This window comes from Bos taurus, chromosome 23 (assembly GCF_002263795.3).
Source record: "Bos taurus isolate L1 Dominette 01449 registration number 42190680 breed Hereford chromosome 23, ARS-UCD2.0, whole genome shotgun sequence".
Taxonomy (NCBI): domain Eukaryota; kingdom Metazoa; phylum Chordata; class Mammalia; order Artiodactyla; family Bovidae; genus Bos; species Bos taurus.
Window position 1 is genome coordinate 42966819 of NC_037350.1, and position 25875 is coordinate 42992693.

The 25875-nt window shown below is 38.8% G+C and overlaps 1 protein-coding gene across 1 annotated transcript in view; it reads left to right on the forward strand.

Moving 5' to 3' along the window:
• RANBP9 (RAN binding protein 9) overlaps positions 1-25875 on the forward strand; it is a 72935-nt gene that overhangs the window by 21181 nt on the left and 25879 nt on the right. The window contains exons 3-5 of the mRNA XM_024984033.2: positions 18628-18680; positions 19594-19761; positions 23951-23973. Of these exons, the coding sequence (XP_024839801.1) occupies positions 18628-18680; positions 19594-19761; positions 23951-23973 (244 nt within the window). The remainder of the gene's footprint in view (positions 1-18627; positions 18681-19593; positions 19762-23950; positions 23974-25875) is intronic.

The window sequence follows — 25875 nt, forward strand, 5'->3', positions numbered from 1 at the left end:
ATAAATAAGTATTTGGATCCAAGACGGCAGTTTTCTTAAGAGAAATTGTCATTGTAGCAGGTTTTTTCATAAAGTGGCAGGAGTTGGGTATGAATTGCTCTTCGGTTTATTTGTAAAATGCGTGATTTCTAGGTTGCCTTGGAAAATTAGGACTATGACTGTGATGATTATGACTTGTATTTCTTCATTGCCTAAGAAGTGAGGCTTGAAGGAAGCTCCTCTTAGTGAATAAAACAATATGTTTTGCTTTCTGCCTTGGATTTTCATTTATTTTCAATTTCATTTAAATGTTTATTTTCATTTAAACGTAATTTTTTTTGTATGTTCAGCAAAATAAGCTTACTTTATTACGACAAAATCACCAGTCTAGATTGTTTAATTTAAAAATAAATTTCTAACACATTTTGCAACCAGAAAATTAAGTCACATTATCTGCATAAAATCATGTTTTAGGAGACATATTTAAAGGGTATATATTTACTTTATGTTCTTGTTAATTCTTATTGACACTCAAGATGAATTTTAATAGACTTTGTCTCATGAATGTACTTTCAGTTCAGGAATTTCATTCAGGTTTTAAATTATGCATACTAATAGAGGCAGTGGAGATAAAGTTAATTATAAATGTGAGAGATAATAAAATTTTTATTTGGAAATTTTTAGAATAATTTATTATGAGTGTGATATTTTTAGCTCTTCAAACAAAATATTGATGCCATTCTGCCAGTGTGATTCAGGAGAAATCAGCAAGTAATCCAGTCTCTGTTCTGTTCCTAAATTCTGCTGATAATAAAATGTAGTCTTCAGAACATTCCTTCTGTGCTTCCTGACTTTTCTGGATTATTTCCTGGGGGAGTAGAAAAGAAATCAAAGGTCTTTTTTCCCCACCTAGCTTTAAAAGGTCTTTTCTTCTAGTTTCTGTTGGTGATAGCAGTAAAGGGAAACGCAGATGGAAACTGTGAAAAAGACATCAAATGAGCGATATATTTATTAACATAGTGAATTTAATGAATTGGACAAGAGTGATATATGGTGTATCAGGCACTCTCAGCACCTGAGTGAGTTTAAATAAGAACTTATTTGTCTCTGCCTTCTCCCTGGATTCTAGTAGAGAGCCTGGCAGCAGAAGCCCAGTGAATGCCTTAAGTGAACCGAATGTGGGTTCCTGTCCTCAAGGAATACAGAGTTCAGTATATGGAGGGGACAGTGGTGCAGGGCAGGGAGCAGGTATGTGCGAATAACTCTAGATGAAGACATAATATATTAAGTACTTAAGGAATGAGCGACAATATGGGAAAACTGAGGAGATGATGATTCTAGCTCCAGGAAACAGATTTATAAAGGAAATAGTATTTGATAGGCCTTAGAAAATGAGTTAGAATTTGAGACACTTTGTTGGGGAAGAATATTCCAGACTGTGCCAAGTGGGAGGAATGGAACCATTTGGTGTCTTTGGCTGAGGTACCTGACCCAGTGTTGGTGGCGACTTGAGGGCTTATAGTGAAGAGTTTACAGAAGTGTGAGCAGAGTTGAAATCGGGTGTTGGAGAGCCTTGATGATAGCTCTGTGGGCGAATACTCTGTAGATAGAAGGGGGCCTTCAGCCTTCTTGAATCAGGCAGTGATATTTTATCTGTTTAGAAAAACAGTACTGGGTGGGGAGGGGATACAATGTGGAAAAGAGCCAGAGATGGGAGTGAGGCTCTGAGGGTGTTGCCTAGGATTGAATTGTGATAGAGGTTAAAAAAAATAGAGGAAGAAGAGGTAGTTCCCCTTGTTGGGCACCTCTTATGTACCAGCTACTGTGCTAGGAACCTAGGGTTTTCAAGGATGTGTTGGCCGAGACTGGGTCCCTGCCTTCCAGACATGTGTCGGTAAGATGAGAAATGAGCATGGCAACACATTATAACATTATAATAATAGCTGTATGAACAAAGTAGAGAAGTGTGGTGGAGAAAGTGACCAGCTCTGTTGGAAGATGGGGTGGCAATCAAGGAAGCCTCTAGAAAGTGTGCATGTAGTTACGGAAGAGGAAGAAAGCCGAACACAAGTCTCTCTCACTTCCCTGTCCTTCAGCCACCTGCTCACCCTCCTTAGACCGGTTTCCTAGGAATCCCTCCAGAGTTCGTCCCTGAGCAGAGTTTTCAAAGACAAATAGCTGCTTTAGAAGCTGATTTAGTTACTTTTGCTAAAATACAGTGAAGTACTTTGGGATTAGAAAGATGGAGATTTGGATATTGGCTCTGCCACTAACCAGGGCTTCCCTGGTGGCTCAGACAGTAAAGAATGCCTGCAACGTGAGAGGCCTGGGTTCGATCCCTGGGTAGGAAAGATCCCCTGGAGGAGGGCATGGCAACCCACTCTGGCCTGGAGAATCCCATGGACAGAGGAGCCAGCTGGCCTACAGTTAATGGGGTACAGAGGGTTGGATTCGCCTGAGCGACTACATCACTTTCGCTTTTCTGCCACTTACTAGCTCTGTGTCCTTGTACTTTTTGACAAACTTTTTTCCCCTTTTCTGTAAAATGTAAACAGTGCCAACCTCATAGGATTGTAAATAGTTCTGGTAAAGCAGCTATTGCAGTGCCTGCTGCAAATGCTTGATGCTGCTGTTGCCGATGGAGAAAGAGAAACACGAAGGTTTGTGGCAGTTTTAATGGGGAATGATAACGATTGGATTTGCATGTTGGGACAGTTCCTCTGATACAGAAAAGAGAGGTCTGAGAGACACAGGATCAGTTGGGCCATTATGATTTTGAATTGGCTTAATCTGTGTGGTGGCGTTAGTGACAAAAATAAATGGATTTGTTAGCTCTTTAGGACTTTAAAGAAAACGAAAAGGCTTGATTAGGAAGTGGGAATAGTAAGGGTAGCTGTTAAAAAGCAAAGAATGAAGGGTGGTGACTGGGACAGTCAATTAGATAGATGGTGCTGTGACTGAATATAATAAAGAATACTGGAGGGAAATGGAGCTTTGAAATTGCAGATAATGGGAACAGTGTGAGACATCCAGATGATGAATTAATAGTAGGGCTTTGACTAAAAATAAATGGGATTTAGGAGAGAGAAAAGCTGTCAGTGGATTTTGGAGTTATCAGAATGTAGGTTGTTGAAGCCATGAGGATTGATATGATCATCCAAGTATGTGGCGTAAAAAAGAGGAGGTTGGAGGATGGACATCTGAATCACCACATTTACAGGAAATGTAGAAGGGTGTTATTAGCTAAGAATTCTGAATAGGGATGGTCAGAGTCAGAACGAAGGTCGTGGAGAGTCCTGGGTGTTAGAAGCCAAGGAGGTCAGTTAAAAGGAGAACTGAAGTGTCTGCTGGTCGGTCACTGCGAAGGTGCTTAATCCTTGTTCTAGCAAATTCCTTAAAGTTGGGGTGGGAGTGAGTGCAGTGTGTTAGAAAGTTAGAGTATGGGACGGAGTTAATGGAGCCAGAGGGCTGCCTAGCTGTGTGGCTATTATGGGAAATAGTCATTTTCTGTCCCTTCAGAAAAATAGGAAGAAAATTACATCTTGTATAAATTCTATTAATGATTCAACTTGTTTCCTTCCAGTGTTTATATATACACTTTTATTACACAGCTCTAGTCTTCCTTAAACAGTTTTATAGCCTATTTTTATTATTGCCTTACTTACTATGTATTTTTTAACCTACTTACAGGTGTAAGCCTTTTGCTATAAGATTAAAAGCTCTGGTCATCTTTCTTCTTTTTGCTTTATTTTTTTCCTGAAGTATCATCTATTTTGAAGTAGAATTAATGTGTCAAAAGAAGGAGTATGTACACTTTTAGATACATGATGCAATGGCCAAATTACTCTCTAGAAAAATGAGTTCAACTTCTGCTTGGGCAGGAGAAGCTTGGTCATATGTGTAAATTAAGGAGAGGGAATCACCGGGGAATCCAAGGCAAGTTGAGGAAACAAGCTCCTTTGCTGATGGAGTGGGGTTGAGGGGTTAAATATAAGTTAGGAATGTGGGCTGGAATATGCAGTTGATTAGAACAGAAACATCTCTGCTTTGGGGAGCCTGTCTTGACAGCCTTTGCACCTCCAAACTAGGTTAGACTCCTCTTTTATCTGATTACATAGCACTTCTACCCCCCGTCATAGCATTTCATCATATTCATAATTATTTATGTAAGGTCTGTCTTCCTTGTCAGAGTGTGGGCTCCACTAGAGCACAGACTTTTGTCTTTTTCACAACTTAATCTCTGTTGTCCCACACATAGTTACTTAGTAAATATACATTGATCAGAGAAGTAAAAATGTTGAACTGTGAGATCTAAAACCATGAATTTGTTGTGACAGCAATTTACATATGTAACATTATTTTTCACTCTGTACTCAGCTGGCCGGGGAGGAAAGTTGAATTGCATGATTGATGCAGAATGGAAAATTACAGTTTAGGAAGTTAGAAGAACAGTTGTAGTAGTTGAGGTTTACTGGTGAAGGAACTTTCAAACTGACAGTTTTAGTTCAGGCTGGGTGAAGGAGAAATGAAATCAGTAAAGAGCCAGCAGAAAAGTAGGCAGGATGGAGACATTTGAGGATTGCTGCTTCTTGTGAAGTTTGAGAAGAGGTGTGGTGGGATTTCTGTGGTGGGATTTCTGCGGTGGCGTTCCTGGAGCTGCCAGGCAGGGTGTGCCAGTGACAAAGGGCCTGCATGAGGAGGGGGAGGAGGGCTTTGGGGATGGTTTTTTCACTCGTGCGTCCTCAGTGCTCAGAACAGTGTCGGGCACAGAACAGGGGCCTGGGTGCAGGCGGCAGGAAGAACAGCTTTTCCTCTGCAGATCCCAGCCCTGTGGCACGTGCAGAGTATAGCTGTTGGTGTTTATAAAATGGGACAAGGGGAAGCTTGGGTTTTGGATACTTCTTTCCCTACATTTTGAAACCACCAAAGATGCTTGGGAGCTGCATTTTTGATGGTGAGGAAGAAAGTGTTATTTAACAAGTGCCTAGTGAATGTGGGAAAAGTGCCCGAGAGATATATAACCACCACGTTTCTTAAATTATTCTTGAGTTGGTTATCTGTCTTCAGTGTTGTTGAAATCCCAAGTCAACTCTATGCCTGCTCCATCTCTTATTTTATGTCCAGCAAATGCATGTGGGTTTTTTTAAAGAACATTTTCTCCAGTGGTAAGGTAATGTATTCTTCCAAGGAGTGTGTGTGTGTGTGTGTATCATTGCATGCAGCATGTGGGATCTTAATTCCCTGATCAGGAATCAGACCTCCTCCTTGCATTGGAAGCCTATTGGAGTCTTAACCAGTGGACCACCAAGGAAGTCCCCTGCTAGTGTATTCTTATGCAAAAGAGAAAATCAGACAAATCCTGTGAAGGAGAAAAAAGCATAACTACTTTAAAGAGCATTTTCAGTCCTACCACTCATACTAAACTACAGTTGATATTTGGGGATATATTCGGATATATTCTGCCTTTTTTCCTTCTATTTAAACAAATTTTAACATTAGTCTAAGAATGAAAATTTGGTTTAAGATATATGCGAATCATGTATACCACTACCTATACTTAATATGAGTTTAATTAAAAATTGAGAGAAAATCCCCTTTTGATAGTGTCTTGAAGACACCCACAGTCTTTCAATATAGCATTAAGGTTGTATTTGTTGTTCGTGTTTGGTCCCTGAATCGTGTCTGACTCTTTGTGGCTCCATGACTGTAGCTCTCCAGGCAAGAACACTGGAGTGGGTTGCCATTTCCTTCTGCAGGGGATCTTCCCTACCCAGGGATCAAACCCAAGTCGCCTGCATTAACAGGCGGATTCTTGAGCACAGAGCCACCAGGGAAGCCTGTTAAGGTAGTATAGCTTTGTCGTAATGAATATGTTATTATTTAGTCATATTTCAGTTATACAGAATCAGAAAACAGTTTGTAACCAGTCCATTTATGTTTATTTCAGATATATTGCATGCTTGCTGTTTGCCTACTGCTGAAATCACTTACATAAAAGTAAATGTTCCAGAATAGAGAGACGTGATGTGTTAGTCTTGGACCTTCTGATTTTCTGTGGGTGATTTGGCACTTGGATAGGTTTTTTAGGAGGGCCAGTTGAGATGTTTAAAGTGATGACAGAGTAGTAACTGTTTGGGATAGAAGCAGAGGCTGGCAAGGAGTTGTCCCTCATCCTAGGGCTGCCCTCTCTGTGATTTAGATGGTGCGGAATCTCAGCAGCTTTCCTTGTGTCAAGAAAAGTTAATACAGTGAACACCCACATGCCACCTTAATTTTAGAGTTAGGATTTTGCTCTATTTGTTTTATCCCAGATCTGTCCATCCAGGAATACTTTTTTTTTTTTTTCCTAAATGCACTTCAAGGTCAGAGTTTCCAAACCAGTTTTAATTCTCCAATTTTACACTTGAATCTCTCTTTTCTTACTCTGAAAATCTTGTTTCTAATCCTATTGACATGATTTGCTTTGTCCTAGAACATAAGTATACATTTCTGAATGAACATACCAATACTGTTACTAAAAGAATGTTGAATACCACGTGGTTTTTTACAGTTTCACACCAACTGACATTTATTAGTTTCACTTGTTTACATTTGTCTTCATTTATAGGGATTGCTTTTTTCTTTTTGATTTTGGTTTAAATAACACATCTGAACATTTACATTGTTTGTTCACAAACTAAAACTGTACAAGAAGGCCCTTCACAGAAGGCCCCTTTACCCTGGTCTTCCCCCATAGGTAACCATTTTCACTGATTCTTGTTTTTTTCTATTATTTCCTTTTGAACTTACAAGCAAATATGCCAGAGAAGACTATGAACGGATCTCACAAGTCACTGGTGACACTAATTGCCTGTAGATATGGGGAAGTGGTTAGGTGGAAATAGGAGTGAAAGGAAACTGTAAACATTTTCGTCACATTTGAATTTTGGTTTTTTTATTATGATGTGGTCTGTTTGCCTTTTTTTTTTTCTTTTAAAGGTGGGGCATTAGTATATTTTTACGTTTAGAAAATTACTTTATAGTAATAGCTGTAGTCTCCTCTTTAAAGATATCCTCTGTTGTGAGCAGTGGTGAGCAGTAATGGAACTAATTACTAGCCTCTTTTGGATCTTCCCTTCCCGCTTTCCTAGAATCTTTTTGTTGAGTTTTTCGGATAACCAGCCTTGAGGTTTCTTTGCTGAGGGGCAGGGTGGGAATCTTTCCAGTCCTCCTCTTTATTGATTGAAGTATAGTTGCTTTACAGTATTGTATTAGTTTCAGATGTACAACGTAGTGATGGAGTATTTTTATAGGTTATACTCCATTTAAATTACTATGAAATATTGGCTATACTTCCTCTGCTATACAGTATGTCCATGTGGCTTATTTAGTGTATACATAGTAGTTTATACCTCTTAATCCTCTACCTTTATCTTGTTTTCTGTATCTGTGAGTCTGTTTATGTTTTGTTATATTTATTCCAATAATATTTATGCCAAAGAATGCTCAAACTACCACACAATTGCACTTATCTCACACGGTAGTAAAGTAATGCTCAAAATTCTCCAAGCCAGGCTTCAGCAATATGTAAACCGTGAACTTCCTGATGTTCAAGCTGGTTTTAGAAAAGGCAGAGGAACCAGAGATCAAATTGCCAACATCTGCTGGATCATGGAAAAAGCAAGAGAGTTCCAGAAAAACATCTATTTCTGCCTTATTGACTATGCCAAAGCCTTTGACTGTGTGAATCACAATAAACTGTGGGAAATTCTGAAAGAGATGGAAATACCAGACTGCCTGACCTGCCTCTTGAGAAATCTGTATGCAGGTCAGGAAGCAACAGTTAGAACTGGACATGGAACAACAGACTGGTTCCAAATAGGAAAAGGAGTACGTCAAGGTTGTATATTGTCACCCTGTTTATTTAACTTCTATGCAGAGTACGTCATGAGAAATGCTGGACTGGAAGAAACACAAGCTGGAATCAAGATTGCCGGGAGAAATATCAATAACCTCAGATATGCAGATGACACCACCCTTACGGCAGAAAGTGAAGAGGAACTCAAAAGCCTCTTGATGAAAGTGAAAGTGGAGAGTGAAAAAGTTGGCTTAAAGCTCAACATTCAGAAAACGAAGATCATGGCATCCAGTCCCATCACTTCATGGGAAATAGATGGGGAAACAGTGGAAACAGTGTCAGACTTTATTTTTCTGGGCTCCAAAATCACTGCAGATGGTGACTGCAGCCATGAAATTAAAAGACGCTTACTCCTTGGAAGGAAAGTTATGACCAACCTAGACAGCATATTCAAAAGCAGAGACATTACTTTGCCAACAAAGGTTCGTCTAGTCAAGGCTATGGTTTTTCCTGTGGTCATGTATGGCTGTGAGAGTTGGACTGTGAAGAAGGCTGAGTGCCGAAGAATTGATGCTTTTGAACTGTGGTGTTGGAGAAGACTCTTGAGAGTCCCTTGGACTGCAAGGAGATCCAACCAGTCCTTTCTGAAGGAGATCAGCCCTGGGATTTCTTTGGAAGGAATGGTGCTAAAGCTGAAACTCCAGTACTTTGGCCACCTCATGCAAAGAGTTGACTCATTGGAAAAGACTCAGATGCTGGGAGGGATTGGGGGCAAGAGGAGAAGGGGACGACGGAGGATGAGATGGCTGGATGGCATCACTGACTTGATGGACGTGAGTCTGAGTGAACTCCGGGAGTTGGTGATGGACAGGGAGGCCTGGTGTGCTTGCGATTCATGGGGTCGCAAAAAGTCAGACACGACTGAGCGACTGGTCTGATATTTATTCCTTTTATATTTTAGATTCCATGTATAAGTGTAACATATAGTATTTGTTTTTCTTTGTCTGACTTATTTCGCTGAGCCTACTACTCCGCACGTCCTCCGTGTTGTTGCAAGGGGCAGAATTCTTGGCTGCATAGCGCTGTGTGTGTGTGTGTGAGATCACATCTTCATCTGTTTGTGTGACACTTAAGTTGCTTCCATACCTTGGCTGTTGGAAATAATGCTGCCGTGAACACTAGGGTGCATGTATCTTTTAAAATCAGTGTTTTCATTGTCTTCAGGAGTGGAATTGCTGGATCACATGGTACTCTGTTTTTAGAACTATTTTTAATTGACTACACCAATTTACATTCCCATGAACAGTGTACAAAGGTTCCCTTTGCTCCATGTCTTTGCTAGTATTTGTTATTTGGGGTCTTTGATGAGGGCTGTTCTGACAGGTGTGATGTGATAGCTCACTCTGGTTTTGACTGCTTTTCCCTGATGACTAACAGTGTGAAGAACCAGGTTTTGGGTTTTTTTTTTCCTCAGGTTTCCTGTTTTCAATTTCATTGATTTCTGCTCTGATTTTTATTATTTCTTCTCTTCCTAGGCTTTTATTTTTCTTAATTACTGATTTCCTAAGATAGAAGGATAAATTATTGATTTTAGATTATTATAATGTTCAGTACTATAGATTTTCCTGTAAGTACCTTTTTTAAGCTGCATCCCACAAATGTTGATAAGTTATGTTTTCATTTTTATTTAGTCTAAGATATTTTAAAATTTCTTTTGAGAAATCCTTTGTGACTTTAGCAGTGTGATGCTTCATCACTAAATAATTGGAGATTTTTCAGCTTTTGATATCTTGTTCAACTTCACTATTGGTTTCAGAGTATCCCTTGTATTATTTCAGTTTTTAAAATGTGAATCTGATCTTTCCTGGTCAATGTTTTTTGTGAACTTGAAAAGAATGTGTATTCTGATGTTTCTAGATGTGGATGTCAATGAAATCCAGTTGACTGATGGTGTTCTCTATATCCTTACTGGTTTTCCTCCTGCTGTCTGCCAATTACAGATGTCTCCAGTTATAATAGTGGATTTGACTGTTTTTCTGGGTAATTCTATCAGTTTTTGCCTCACATCTTTTGACATTTTGTTACTAGATGCATCAACATTAAGAATTGTTGTGCCTTCTTCAAGAATTGACACCCCACATAATGCTTCTCTTTATCCCTGATAATTTTCCTGGTTCTGAAATCCGCTTTGTTTGAAACTAGTATAACTAGTCCAGCTGTCCTTTGATTAGTATTAGCACAGTGTACCTCTCTGCATCCCTTCATGTTAATCTATCTGTGTCTTTATTATAAAATAGGTTTCTTGTAGACAGCACTGGTGGGTCTTATTCTCTTACTCAGTCCGTCAGTTTCTTTTGGTTGTTGTATTTAGGCCTCTCATGTTGAAAATGTTGTTATAGTTGGGGTGGTATCAGCCTTTACAGGTGACGCAGATGCTTTCTGACAGATTGTAACCAATCGCTCCTTCTCAGCAGTACCAGCTACGTCACCGCTGCTTTTCTGCTTGCTTCTGAGCACCCTTGACATAACGATACTGTACCCAGAAGCACGACCGTGTTCGCCAGACACATGAACTAACTTACGTGCCTGGACATGTGAACGCACGTTTGCATCTCAAAGTTCGCAGCTTGAAGATTCGTATGTAGGGGGCTTACTGCACATACTACCACTGTAAGCTTCTTGTCCATCGAGTCTTCTCACTCTGTCACTGCTGTTGAGTTTGAGCTTGTTTTTGTATGTCATGCAACACCTCAGACAGCTGCCAGCTGTCCTGGTTCACTCCTGGTTGTGAGCCACAGCTCTGCACATCTGGTGTTGCAAATCTCCCCTGTCCAATAACTCCTTCCACCACTTCGCAACTCACAAGCTTCAGTTCTATTTCACCAACTTCCCCAAGTAACCTTTAGGTCTTTCTAAGTGTAAGGTGCCGTATTTATTATAGTATTTATGTATTTATTGACAATTCAGCATGTGTAAAACCATTGTTATTGAATTTTGGTAGTTTTTAATTGGATTTTTACCTTTTTAAAAAAAGATAGGATGAAGTTTTTGAATGTTGTGCTCTTAAACCCATTTGCTCCTTAAGCACTGTGGTTTTTATTGCATGATGTTGTATACTGCAATGATTTTAAGGAACTCAGATGTCATGATAATAGCAGAACTGACTGTAATTGCTGTATCCCATATCTGCCCATTCCTCTGTCCACCCAGCCATCCATCTTATTTTTTAATGCATTTCGAAGTAAGCAGACTTACGTCCTAATGATTATGGCATGCGTAGCGTTAACTAGAGTTTGATACTTGCTTACTGCTCTTTTAAAAATTATCATAAAAGTTACGTACTGTGAAGTCTGAAGTGTACCATTTGATGAGTAGAAGTGTTTCCTCCTCCTCTTTCCCAGTTAGGCCGTGTCCTCACTGTCTCAGAAGTGCCATTGCTTTCCTTTTGCCAGTTCCAGAGCTTCATATACAGGCAGACTTTGGAGAAATGGCAGGTTCAGTTTCAGACCACCACAGTGAAGCAAATATCACAGTAAAGCAAGTCCCATGAATTTTTTGGTTTCCCAGTACAAATGAGTTATGTTAACATTACACTATCATCTGTTCATTGTGCAATACATAATGTCAAAAAAAAAAGTATATCCCTTAATTTAAAAGTACTTAATTGCTAAAAATGCTAATAATAATGGAAATGGTTGAAATATTACAAGAATTCCCAAAACGTGATAGAGACGCAAAGTGAGCGGATGCTGCTCGAAAGTCGGTGCTGACGGACCTTGTGGACGCAGGGTTGCCACAGACCTTCATTTGGTTGTTTTACAGCTGTATCTGTGAAGCTGAATAAAATGAGGTGTGTCTGCAAAAGGCGTCACAGAGCGTAGACCCTTTTGTCGATTTCTTTGATTCAGGATTGCATTTTTTAGGTCATCCGTGTTGTGTGTATCAGTACTTCATTTTCCATTTTATTTCTGAGTAGAACATGCCAGTTTGTGAATCCGTTCATTTGTTGATAGATACGTGGGCTGTTTGAGTTTTTCCTCTTTTGTGAAGAAAGTTCTCAGGAGCATGGTTAGACAAGTGTCTAGGCCCACGTGTTGCCTTCGTTTCTCTTCTGAGCGGAGCTGCAGGGTCTGGGGGTGAGCATCCACTCAGACGTACGAGAAACTGCCAGTCGTGTTCCCAAGGAGTTGCCCCATTGTACGTTCCCACCAGCAGTGTGTGAAAGTTATCCTTGTGCCAAGTTCTTGGCAGTGCTGGTGTGGCCGGTCTGAAACTGTCACCACCCTGCTGGCTGTGTGCTGGTGCCCCGTGGGGTTTAATTTCCCTTCTGTGGTGACCAGTAGTCACTGCAGTGCAGCGCTTCCACGTGCTTCGTGTTTATTTGCAGTTTTCTGTGATATTTTGTGAAGTGTCTATTGAAATCTTTTGTTCGTTTATAAAAATTAGATTGTCTTATGTCTTTGGGGCGAGTTTAATTTTGCTGATGTCTGACTTACGAGTTTGTTATTTTGTGCTTCTTGCTTTCTGTGTCCTAATAGGTATTTGCTTTATCCCCGTGTAAGTAAGATACTTTTACACGTTTTCTTTTAGAAGCTTTATACATTTAATCTTTGTGTTTAGGACTGTGATTCATTTTCAGTTGAGTTTTATGTATCGTGTGAGGTAGAGATCAATGTTGACTTTTCCAAATGGATACCAGTTCTGTCACTGTTGATGGAAAGACCTTCCTCACTCTTTGGGACTGTTTGGCACTCCTGTAAAAATGTTAAGTGATTGTCTAAGTGTGGGACTCTTTTGGGTCTCTTTCTGAATCCATTGCGTTGGTTTGTTTGTTGATTCTTAATGCCAGTACCACACTGTGGTGATTACTCAGGTTTATGCTAGGTGAATCTTGAGGTCAAATGATGTAAGTCCTCCGTCTGTATTCTCTTTCGTACTTTCTTTTGCACATTTTAGATCCTGTTTATTTCAAACGTTAGAATAAGCCTGTCGGTTTTATAGAAACCTCCTAGCATGAGTATAATTGGATTGCATTGACTCTAGAGATCAATTTGGAGAGAATTGTAGCCTTAATAATATTGAGTCTTCTAGTCCATAAATGTGATGTATCTCTCCATTTATTTACATCTTCTTTAATTTCCCCATCATTGTTTGGTAATTTTCAGCTGAGAAATTCTACATGTCTTTTGTTCAGTTCTTAAATGTTTTATGCTTTCTGGTCCTTTTGTAGATGTAATTGTTTTAAAATTTTATCTTTTTAGTGTTTGCTGCCAGTATATACAAATAGAGTAGATACTTTTATATAGTAATTCTGTATCGTGCACCTGTATTTAAATTCACTTATTAACTTTACTGATTATTTTGTGTTTATCTTTTGTTAAAGTAGTGTTATTTACAGATAAAGTCAGATTTATTTCTTCCCCTTTTTCTTCAATAGGATGTTTTTATTAGATGAATATATTTATGTCTGTATTTAGCTTTTAGCAATAAGCTATGCTGAACTCTAAAAATGTCATACCATTAATGTATGCAATATTTTTTAGTCAAATTAACCATTCATTTATTCATTCATTCGAAAATGTGTGTTGAGCACCTCCTCTGTGCCAGTCCTCCACTCTGCACGGAGAATAAAATGCTAATAGTCACAGTAACACAGTCCTTGTTATAAATTTGGCACACCTCTGAGTTGTTCCTTGTGTGTGAAAGCCAATGAGGTAGGTTTCGTTATCAACAGAATGTTAAAATGAGTAACTTGGCCAGTAAGTTCTCTTTACTCTTGACTAGGGGTCATGTTATACTGTGTCTTTATATGTCAGGTAATTTTGAATTGCATGTTGTAACTGGATTATAATTTTTAAAATTAACAATATTTTTTCAGTAAGTTTAATGACATTTCATAATTTTCTTTGCTAATTGTCATTTCTTTGTCGCACACATTTCCTTCTGGTTTCACTGGACTTCCTACTGAAGTCTGTTCTCAAATAGTTCTTTCGTGAGCATTTGTGGATAGTAGAGTTTTAGCTTTTTATGCCATAGAATGCCTTGTTTTGCCGTCATTCTTGGATGAGGCTTTACCTGGGATTAGGTGCTGGGTTGACAGTTCTTTACTCTAGGTGCTTTGTGCCGTTGTTTACTGTCACCAGCCGCTGCTGGAGAGCAGTCAGCTTTCGTTTTCATTGTCATTCCTTCTGACATGATCTGCCTCTCTCTTGGAAGCTTTTAGGATTTTGTTTGTATCGATAGTCTATAGTGTGTGTGTGGATCTATTTTTACCTTTCTCAGTGTGTGATGTGCACTTTCAACTTAACCAAAATATTTTTTAGTTGTGGGAAATCACTAGCTAAACTATCTCAGTAAATACTGGTGTTCCACTGTACTTTTTAATAATGGTGATTCCATTTTTTTTTCTTTAACATAATCCTAAATGTATGTATTTTTTAAATGCTTTTTTTTTTTAATCGTACTCTCCATTGATGTCTTCTAGAATGAATTCACATTCCAGTTGTGTATTTCGTTGGTCTTATGTACCTTTTTGAGGGGCTTCCTGTGTAGCTCAGCGGGTTAAGAACCTGCCGGTAGTGCAGGGGACTCTGTTTGATTCCTGGGTTGGAAAGTTCCCCTGGAGAAGGGATAGGCTACCCACTCCAGTGTTCTTGGGCTTCCCAGGTGGCTCAGACAGTAAAGAATCTGCCTGCACAAGAATATACAATGGAGAAAAGACAGTCTCTTTAACAAGTGGTGCTGGGAAAACTGGTCAACCACTTGTAAAAGAATGAATCTAGAACACTTTCTAACACCATACACAAAAATAAACTCAAAATGGATTAAAGATCTAAATGTAAGACCAGAAACTATGAAACTCCTAGAGGAAAACATAGGCAAAACACTCTCTGACATAAATCACAGCAGGATCCACCTCCTAAAGTAATAGAAATGAAAGCAAAAATAAACAAATTAAACTTAAAAACTTTTGCACAATGAAGGAAACTATAAGCAAGGTGAAAAGACAGCCTTCAGAATGGGAGAAGATAATAGCAAACGAAGCAACTGACAAAGAATTAATCTCAAAAATATACAGGCAGCTCATGCCGCTCAATTCCAGAAAAATAAATGACCCAATCAAAAAATGGGCCAAAGAACTAAACAGATATTTCTCCAAAGAAGACATACAGATGGCTAACAAACACATGAAAAGATGCTCAACATCACTCATTATCAGAGAAATGCAAATCAAAACCACAATGAGGTACCATCTCATGCCAGTCAGAATGGTTACTATCAAAAAGTCTACAAACAGTAAATGCTGGAGAAGGTGCGGGAGAAAAGGGAACCCTCTTACACTGTTGCTGGGAATGAAAACTAGTACAGCCACTATGGAGAACAGTGTGGAGACACCTTAAAAAACTGGAAATAGAACTGCCATACGACCCAGCAATCCCACTGCTGGGCATATACACTGAGGAAACCAGAATTGAAAGAGACACGTGTACCCCAGTGTTCATCAGAGCACTGTTTATGATAGCCAGGACATGGAAGCAACCAACCTAGATGTCCATCGGCAGACGAATGGATAGGAAAGCAGTGGTACATATACACAATGGAGTATTACTCAGCCATTAAAAAGAATACATTTGAATCAGTTCTAATGAGGTGGATGAAACTGGAGCCTATTATACAGAGTGAAGTAAGCCAGAAAGAGAAACACCAATACAGTATATTAACACATATATTAGAAAGATGGTAATGATGACCCTATATGCAGGACAGCAAAAAAGACACAGATGTAAAGAACAGACTTTTGGACTCTGTGGGAGGAGAGGGTGGGATGATTTGCGAGAATAGCATTGAAACATGTATATTAGCATATATGAAACAGATCGCCAGTCCAGGTTTGATGCATGGAACAGGGTATTCAGGGCCGGTGCACTGGGATGACTCTGAGGGATGAGATGGGGAGGGAGGTGGGAGGGGGGTTCAGGATGGGGAACCCATGGCTGATTGATGTGAATGTATGGCAAAAATCACTACAGTATTGTAATTAGCCTCCAATTAAATAAATTTTCTAAAAAAAGAATCTGCCTGCTTTGTGGGAGACCGGGGTTCAATTCCTGGGTTGGAAAGATACCCTGGAGGAGGGCATGGCAACCCACTCCAGTATGCTTGCCTGGAGAATTCCCATGGACAGAGGAGCCTGGCGGGCTACAGATCATGGGGTCTCAAAGAGTCGGACACAGTCAAACATGGTACATTTTTGGTGTATTTTAGAATTTTGTTTTTGTGGCATTATTTTAATTAGGAAGGTAAACATTTTTCTTCACTTTGTTTATCTAGTTCTATACTTTTCTCTTTATTACAGTTTATAGTTGCTTTCTAACTCCTGGGCCCTCAGTCGAAAGCCTGGTCTGCATTAGGGTTTCCAGGTTCTTTATTCAGGGTGAGTGTTGCAGGGTGAGTCACAGATGGAGTCAGTAACTTTGTCCAGCTCTTAGCTGCTCCTTCTCCCTCCCCCTTAACTAGGCCACAGTGTCAGATGAGCTTTAGCCAAGGCCGCGGGTGGTATCTGTGTTTTCTTCCCTTCAGGAGGGGAGCCTCTTCCCTGTGGGCTCTAAGCAGTGAGCAGGGCTGATGATCCACTGTGGAGCCCTGTTAGCCTCGGTGCCTCAGGAGGAACTCCTCCCCATTCATGGGTGTCCGCAGGCCCAGAGCTGTCCCTGCTTACTTTGTGCTGCTTCTTGGAGGCTCTCTTGTAACTCACTACTTTCTTTAAACATAAATAATTACATTATATGCTGTATTTTCAACAGAGGGGCTGAATCAGAACACCAACTTATCGAGTCTCGACTAGACATCCAACACGTTTCTTCTTGTTTTGTCATTGTTGTGTCCCTGGACACACAACTCTTGTTGGTCATACTGCACTTGTGAATTCCATTATCTGTGAATGGTAATATCTAGTAGGACAGACACTAAGTTATCTTTTATTTAACTTTGTCTTGATCACAATTTTCTATTTTTACATAAGAACTTTAAAATCACCTTGTCTAGTTTTAAAAAGATAGACTCATTTGGAGTCTTATCTTGAACCTCAGTACACATATATATTGATTTTAGAAAGATTGCTATTCTTACACTGTTACGTTATCCAGATACTCAAATACTCGTTTATTATCACTTTTAAGATAGCACTTTTGAGCTTTACTTGAGCTCTTTATTCATACGTGCATGCTAAGTCCCTTCAGTTGTGTCCGACTCTTTGCAACCTTATGGATGTAGCCCGCCAGGCTCCTTTGTCCATTGGATTCTCCAGGCAAGAATTCTAGAGTGGGTTGCCATTTCCTTCTCCAGGGAATATTCCCGACCCAGGGATCGATCCCGTGTCTCTTAAGTCTCCTGCTTTGGCAGGCAGGTTCTTTACCACCAGCATCACCTGGGAAGCCTCCATCCTTAATGATACCCCTGTTTTATAGTGTCTGTGGTTATTATGATTGGTATCTATAGATTCTCCTTCCTTTCTCTAGCTGATTATTACTAGGAAAGAAATTAAAATATTTCTCTTACATTCAGTCATTTTCCAAAAGTGTATTAGTTGCTCAGTTGTGTCTAGCTCTTTGCGACCTCATGGACTGTAGCCTGTCAAGCTCCTCTATCCATGAAATTCTCCAGGCAAGAATACTGGAGTGGGTGTCTATTACCTTCTCCAGGGGGATCTTAAATTTTCCCAAAATACCTAGTTAATTCTAAAAACTTATATTCCATAGTTTCCGAGGTATATAATCAGAGCAACTACAATTAATATAATTTTATATCTTGTAATATTTATACTTATCTAGTTCTCTTATTAAACTAAAATCTCTAAGACAATGTTTAAAAGTTGTAGGCATCTCTATGCCTGATTTTATCGGAAATGACTTAAGTGTTTCACTGTTGAATACCTTGCTTGTTGCGTTCAGTTCAGTTCAGTTCAATCGCTCAGTCGTGTCCAACTCTTTGTGACCCCATGAATCGCAGCACGCCAGGCCTCCCTTAGATTTGGCAAAAAGTGTGTCTTATTTAGGTACTTCCCTTTTATTTTTATTTGAATTTTTATTAGGAGTGGTAGCTGAATTCATCAAATACCATTTTAAATCTTGCACAATTAGCAATTTAACTAATTGTTAACTAATGGACTCAGTTTGCTTTTTAAAGTTTTTTAAATGAATTGCATACCTTAATGATTACCTTTTGCTCTAGTATTTCTTTTGTAGAGATAATTTTGTTCTCGTGTTTTATACATTAATAATTAAGGCTTTCATGTTTAAGTCCATATCGTCAGTTTGCCTGAATACTTTCGGAAAACCAATACATAGTTACCCTGTAGCACATACTTTTTAGGATATTTAGGTATTGCAGATGCTCTTATCTGAATTGGATACTTTTTCAAATTTGTCTCCATGTCTTTGTTGAGGGAGGGGAGGAACTAGATTTTTACTGTGTCCTTTTAAAAGCCACATGCCCCGCTGTACTTTTTGTTAGAATTCTTAATTCCAAATATGTATGTGTAGATAAGTTGGAAAGATTTTTATAATTGTAAGAATACATAAGTAATTCTTTGGGTATGTTTATGAATGATGCTATAGGAATGTACTGTCAGTCTGGGTTTTGTTGTTGCTTAATATTGCCCTTTTTGCTTTTTCATGAATTCTAAGAATTTTTTTGTAGCTACCCTGTGCAGTTCATCTTGGGCTTAATTCTGATAATGTTTGGGAGTGTTTGGTAATTTATACATATATATAACTACAATCAGCTTTTCTTTCTTCCTTTTTTTTAAACAGTTACATGGGAATCGGTCTTTCTGCTCAAGGCGTGAACATGAACAGACTACCAGGTACACTTGTAATTGAATTACAGTGCGGTCTTATGGCTAACTCTGGCTAAAATGGCAAGTAATAACTCGAGATATTAAGTACATCAATCTTCTATATTTTTAATCGCTGTATGAGTTCAGAGTTGAAGCTAAATGGTTTTAATAAATTTTATGCTATTTTGCAAAATATGCCATGCCTCGTTTTGTTTTGCTTGTTTTTGTTTTGTGTGTTGGTATTTTGAACTTCTAGTACATAATGATATCAGCTACTTTAGATGTTTTAATTGGTTGGTTCTGTCTCCTACCCAACACATTCCTGACTTCTAGGAATTCCCCATTTTCAGTTGTTTAATACTCTGGGTATCTAGGCTGATGTTAAAAGTAAACGAAGGAGAAAAAAAGCAAAGGAAGGAAGGTGTGAAACACAGTGGTAGACTGTTTTCCTAAAACCATTAATTGTACCAAGTGATTCTTCGATTATATTTTCTGATGTTCTGCTTACTAATGTTAAAAATTAACTTTAGAGGAAACTGCTTGAAAATTGAGAGAAAAATCTTGTGTGTTATTTTAAACTCTGTGTGTGTTAAAACCAAATCAGAGCAAAATTCCTTCGGTCTGTTAGCAAAGGAAATATGCATGAGACTGCGTCTTGCTGTTTGTTTGCTTTTTCTGTTAAGAGTCCTCTCTGAGACATAGTTTAGCGTTCTGTGTGGCAGATTTACTTTTGTTAATGTTGTAAGCAGTGTTTTAATACAGAATTTATGTACTGTGATTGTTGAGAATTTAAATGTACTGTTGGAAATTTTACCTTTGGAAAGGGGAAATTTACAGAGATTGTACTGTTCTTGCTTGTCTTATTATAAATTTGCTGAATAGTTCTAGTATGGGGCAACCTTACTTTTCACTGTAAATATACTGAAACTTTCTCTTTTAGGCTGGGATAAACATTCGTATGGTTACCATGGTGATGATGGACATTCATTTTGTTCTTCTGGAACGGGACAACCTTATGGACCAACTTTTACAACTGGTGACGTCATTGGCTGTTGTGTCAACCTTATCAACAACACCTGCTTCTACACCAAGAATGGACACAGTTTAGGTACTAAAGTAACCAGATGGGGTGCTTATGTACTTACAGCATGGTAGTAATGGTTATTATGTAATTCTCCTTTATGAGTAGATGCCTCTGGAGATTATTTCTTTGTTCTTTCTAGGTAGAAGCTGAGAAAATGGTGAAAATTTAAATCTGAAGTATTATGTAATGGGCACATATTCAATTAAAAATCTTAATTTTTTACGTTGAAGGCCACATGATATCACACCTGTGGGACTAACTAGAAATAACTGCATGCTCAGATATTTATTCTAATAGTGGAAATGCTGCATGCTTTCTGCTCTGCTTTGAATAAAGCCCTTCACAGTATGATCCAGTTTTCTAGATACCGAGTGCCGAGAAAAAAGCCGTCAGTTTTTAGTATAATATGAGGGTAATGACAGAGCATGGAAAAGCTTATGCTCCCAGCGAAATGAAGGGCATTGACATACTGAAAAATCAGGCCTGCTAACAAAAAATTAACAAAGATTGTAACTACAAGCTAGTTCTGCAAAAGGGAGCAGAACTAAAATGAGCAAATGATAACAAAACTTCTAAAAGACAGCTGGCAAATAGATAGATTAGTGAAAACATGAGAAAATCACTCCGCTGTAAGACTAACAGGAAATTAGGGGTTTTGGTTGAATATCTGTACTACTTCAGATTTAATACTTTTATGCTCCCTTTTCTTAGATTTTTTTTGTCTTTGTTTTGTATTAAAGTAAGTATAAAGGATAGCAAGGTTGATGCTTTAAAAAAAGTTTCATATTTTTAACTGTTTAGAACATTCTTGATTTATAGCAGGTTATTTCTGATGAGATAAAGTGAAAGAAGGCATCAACTAATCCCCAAAGGCAGAAGATTCAGTTTGCTTATAAACAGTATTTAAAAATTAAACTGCAGATAGTATGCTTAGACATATAATAAATATTCTTTAATATAGTGCAAAAACTATTCTGTAATTTAATAGTAGAGAATTCTAAATTTTGGGCTATGTTGGTAATAGTTATTTGGGTTTTTTAGTGTCTCGACATACTCCTTATATAATGTTACTGTCTTAGTCATAGTTAGTTACATTTGGCTTAAAACTTTTCCTTCTGATTATTACTGTTGATTCTGAAGTTCTGTGCTGGCTAACTTAAAAGCTCTCACAAGTCCACAGAGACTCTTAACATTCTTTTCAGTACAAGACTGTTGATAAAGGATGCCATGTATGGTGTGTGTATTTGTGATCTGATTGTTATTGGCAGACTGGTTTCCAGAAGGACACAGCCCTTCTAGTTTGTTGTTGCTCTTCAGGCTCTGTCTGAGTTGTCAAAGCAGTTAACTGGGATAGTCTTCATTGGCTTGGCTGCTTAAGGTATTTAAGATCTTAAACCAGAAGTCTGCCTTCAGGTAGGACCTTTGGTTCAGTAATGCAAAGATGACATTTTTAAAACCAAAATGAATTTTTTTATAGTTTGCAAAAACTTTATTTCAGAGAAGAAATTTTATTTTGGGACTTAAGAAGATCATAGGTGATGTGATATTATTTTTTTCCTATTAGATTTTCACAAGCATTTACATTGAGATTTTTCTCTTGCGTAAGGAAGTTGTTTTTAAAATATGTTGTTGTTGTTCAGTCCCTAAGTTGTGTCCGACTCTTTGTGACCCCATGAACTGCAGCACATGGGATGCTGTTTAAGAACAAGGGTACTTGATGGAAGCATGTTCTAAAATTGTCAGTTTGAAACAGTTGGCATTATTCATTCATAAACCTAATATGTATTTGTCAAGCACATGGAGGGTCAGGATAGCAGTGGTCAGTATGGGAGTTCAGTTGTCTGGGTTTTTCTCCTGGCTTGGGCTTGTGACCTTAGGCGAGTTACTTACACATCTGTGTGCCTCAGATCATAAAACCAGATCGCTGTAACATGTGCCTGTTGAGGTTGCTGGGGTGGACTGAAGTGATGCACGTGAAGCTAAGTGATTGCCATACACTTAGTGAGTGCTCAGTAAGTGGTGTTCATTGTCGTTTGCCAGACTCTGGCCCAGGTGCTGGGGATGCAGTGAGCAAGAATTATTCCTCTGGAGCAGAGGTCAGCAAGCTATGATGGCCCACGGGCCAGATCAGTCTCGTGTCTGCTTTCTAAGTAAAGTGTCACTGAAACCCAGTCACCACCACCCCTACCCCTGGTTCATTTGCTTTCTGTATGTGGCTGCTGTCCTGCTACTGTAGCAGAATTAAGTAGTTGAAACAAGCCCAGAGAGCTGACCCCTTACAGAGTAATGTGTTTCTCTCTGGACCAGATTCTAGCATCTAGAAGATAAAATATTACTCAGCTACTTTTCCCTTGTATTTCGCAAAATGGATAATTTGTGCCCCAAAGCTTGGTACATGCTTAGTTTCTGTCTCATGGAGGTTTTCAAAATGTATATTTACTTACTGTATAAAGAGAAATGAAGGGGGTTTTGAGGAAATAATTAAAGGAGAAACATTTCAGTATGCAAGTTAATTCATTTGAATTTTTAAATTTTGTTATAATTCTTCAGTAGACAGTTACTTTTCTAAAAGTCTCTTGATAATCAGATTAGGAAATTGGGAAAAAATTGTTTTCTGTGTAAAACTTAAATAATTGTTCAGCTTGTTAAAGTGCCATTTTTGTGGTCTGAATATGTATAGGTTGTGTTTAATATATTTGACAGTGTTCAAAAGTGTTATTCTATAGAATTAAGTTGGATACTTCATTAGAGATTTTGGTAAAGTGAGGAAGGATCTCAGTAATTACTGACAAAAGTAAATTTTTGCTTAAACGATATAAATTTAGACAGTCTTTATCGATAGACATTTTTGAAGGAAAGTGATTAGGCTGCTGTTTTATGAAAGGTGGTAAAATTATATATGGTCATGTTTTATTTATTCTTGCTGTTTTCTTTGTTCTTTTTAGTTTTCTGAAATTTTTAGGATAAATTCTCACATTTGTTTGGCCCACAATCACTTTACTTTCTGTTTATTAATGAAACTAAAGGTAATCTGAACGTTTTCACTTTTGACAAGTTAACATATAAGTTTACTGGTTTTTAAAAGTCATAAAAACAGTATTTTAATTACAAAGCACTATTTTTACATTTATTTCAAGGCATATATAGTAGAGATTTATAGTCAGTTTGCCTTTTAACTTTATTACTTTAATGAATAGAGTCAGATGTATTTTCTGAAGGCACAGCACAACGGTAGAGCTACAGACTCTCAACTGGGAAGAGACCTTAAAGATGATGTTTCAACAGGAGGGCCCTCATTATTTTAGGTGGTGATCATCACCATAGAGGGTGGGATGCTGGCATGGTTTGACTTTGTCTTAATGTGTGTTTAAACTGAAGAACTGCGATTAGCCAAGTCAGCAGTACCACCCCCTCCCATTATTATAGAGCTCAGTCTTTTTAAACATATGACTGAGGTCCTATAGAAATATCTGGTTTGTTTATTATCTTATTTTCAGCTAAGTAATTTATTTGAATATTTAAAGGGTGATTACATCATCACTTTGGGATGTCAGTAGATTTATTCCAGTGATGTTGCCATTGTTCAAATGTATTTGGTACATAACTGTTGAAATTACTGTCAGAGGGCATTTAAGAGAAATTTTCAACTGTATGTATCTTTGTCCTTTGAAAGAGGAATTAATTTTGTTTTCTAGAGTAATCAAAACTTTGTATTTTTATGAGAATTTTTTAAAGTAAACAAAGCTACTATATTTTCTATTCACCCCTTTTTGTAACAGAAAATCTTTCCTTTTCCCTTAAAATTATTTAAAAGCTAAATCTAGGTAAGGAAGATTTAAATAACAAGGCCAGATAAAGCAGCTTAGGTGTCAGTCAGAAATTAAATGTAATTATTTTGCAACCAGTTTTCTTTTTCCTCACATAGCTTTGAATATTTATCTGAAACCATTTCAGAAATCCTGGAGGCAACTACCGTACCCCAGAAATAAAATTGGCGTGTCCCTAACAAGGGTCATGAGCTTGACACAGGATGGCATTCACTCAGACCTGCATAAGTGTTATTGAGAGAAAAATTAGTCTTGTTATTTTATATTTAGCTTTTTAATTTTTTCCTTCCTTTGCTGTATTTTCCCTTCTTTTTGGTGAGAAATTCAGCTTGTCACCATACTCTGCCTGAAAAACGACTTCTAACGCCATTTTCCTTTCCTTTTAGGTATCGCTTTCACCGACTTACCGGTAAGACAGACTTTCTTGTAAAAGTAGTTTTGTATTTTTAATTAAAAGAAGTATATAGAAACTAGTACTACTCACGTTTAAAACGCAGTCTTACTGATAATAAGTTTATAAGCCGTGCCGCACGTGCACCAGAGCGCCTTTCATGAGCTGCCATCCGTGCGGACCGGCAGAAAGTAAGCCGAGTTGCACTGGGCCCCGCTGCCCAGGGGAACTTAGCTGTGGCTGAGAACCAAATCGGACATGTTTGTTTAGAAGACACTTTTTAGTATCACTGTGGATTCGTTTGAAATATGTTTCTCTTTTATTGTTGGGCTTTTTAGTAAGTGGCTGTGTGACAGTCATTTACTAATTCAGCGTCTGTTGATGCCACAGTGTGGCGAGTTCTCTGCTTGCTTTTATTCAACAAAACAGATGGAGGTCTCTGTCCTTTCGGAGTATTCAAGTTGAGGACCTTAATAAATAATGCATTAAAAATATTTTTAAAAATTTAAATACTTTTTAAAGGGAGAAAACAGTAGTGCCTGAGAGGACCAAGGACAGAGCCCAGGTGGCACAGTTTGCTCACCGTTGTTCAAGGTAATTGCTGAGCAGAATCTTTGGAGGAAGCGAGGATACGGAGAACAAGAACGTTCCAGGCAGAGGGAGTAGTTAGGGGGCGGGCACTCAGGCAGGAGCGCTTGGGGCGTGTTTGAAGAGCGTGCAGGGAGGTAGAGAGACTGAGGCGGGCGGAGTCAGACCCCAGGGTGGGGCGGAGTCAGACCCGAGGGCGGGGGCCGTTGTGAGCACCTGGGCATTGACTCTGAATGAAGGACGCTGACAGTGCAGAGGTTAGCTGTTGTGATACACCGGATGACAGAGAGACGGCAGCTGGGGGAGTAAAGACAGAAACAAGCCAACTGTGAGGGGCTGTTGCAGAAACTCAGGCAGGAGATGCTGGTGACTCAGCCTCTGGAGACGTAAGGAGTGGTTCCATTCCGGACGCCTTACATCCCAAATCTAAGCCTCTGTCAGTTGTAACATGCATCATATATAGCCCTAAAGGGAGTGGGGACTAATAAACTCTGATACAGTGCTTTCTTATCATTTAGGACTGATAGTTTATATTCACTGATCTCTTCAGATATTTAAATCTATTAATAAACTTTTGATCGGTATCACTTATTGTATGCCTGAAACAGAACTTTAAGAAGCAGTGACCAGTGAGTGGGGCAGGAGGAGGACTAAGAATTGGGTGTCCTCCTTCAGAGCCAACTGAAGAAGATCTGTCCGGAAGGAAGGAGAAGCCAGCGTGTCAGATGCCACTGTGATGTATTGCGTCACAGGGGCTGAGGATTGACCAGTGGGCTTATTGTCAGGGTTAGCAGGGTGTCTGCTAGCTGTTGAGAATGATACAGTAGCAAGAAAAACAGGGGATGTTGTATATCCAGAGGGAAAGTAGCCGTGATCCTGCCCTTGAATGGACAGGGGGTGATCCTGTGGGTGAGTGGAAAGGAGAGGCTTTTGAGAAGAGTGTCTGGTGGGGGCGGCTGGGTGTTGGTCCAGGTGCAGATACGAGGGCCCACGTAGCTCAGTCTTGTTGCAGACGTTTTGCTCAGACTCTCCGAGTCACATGGATTTGGTGAAAGGGCGTATATAGCTGGTTTGATTTTTTTTTTTCTTCTTTCTTTCTTCTCCCAGTTTTTGTGGCTCTAAGCAAGTAAAATCAACTTGTCAGTTAGTAGATTTTGTTCCTTACTGACAGATAGTGGTGATCATTTAAAAAAGGCGTAGCTACTTTTAGATATGTTGACTGTTTGGGGTTGCCTTCTGATCATTTTTTGTCCCATTTTAGAATCACCAGTTATATTTTTTGCCTTGTCTGTAATTAGCCAAGGGTGATGTTCATTTCTACCTCAGTGGGTA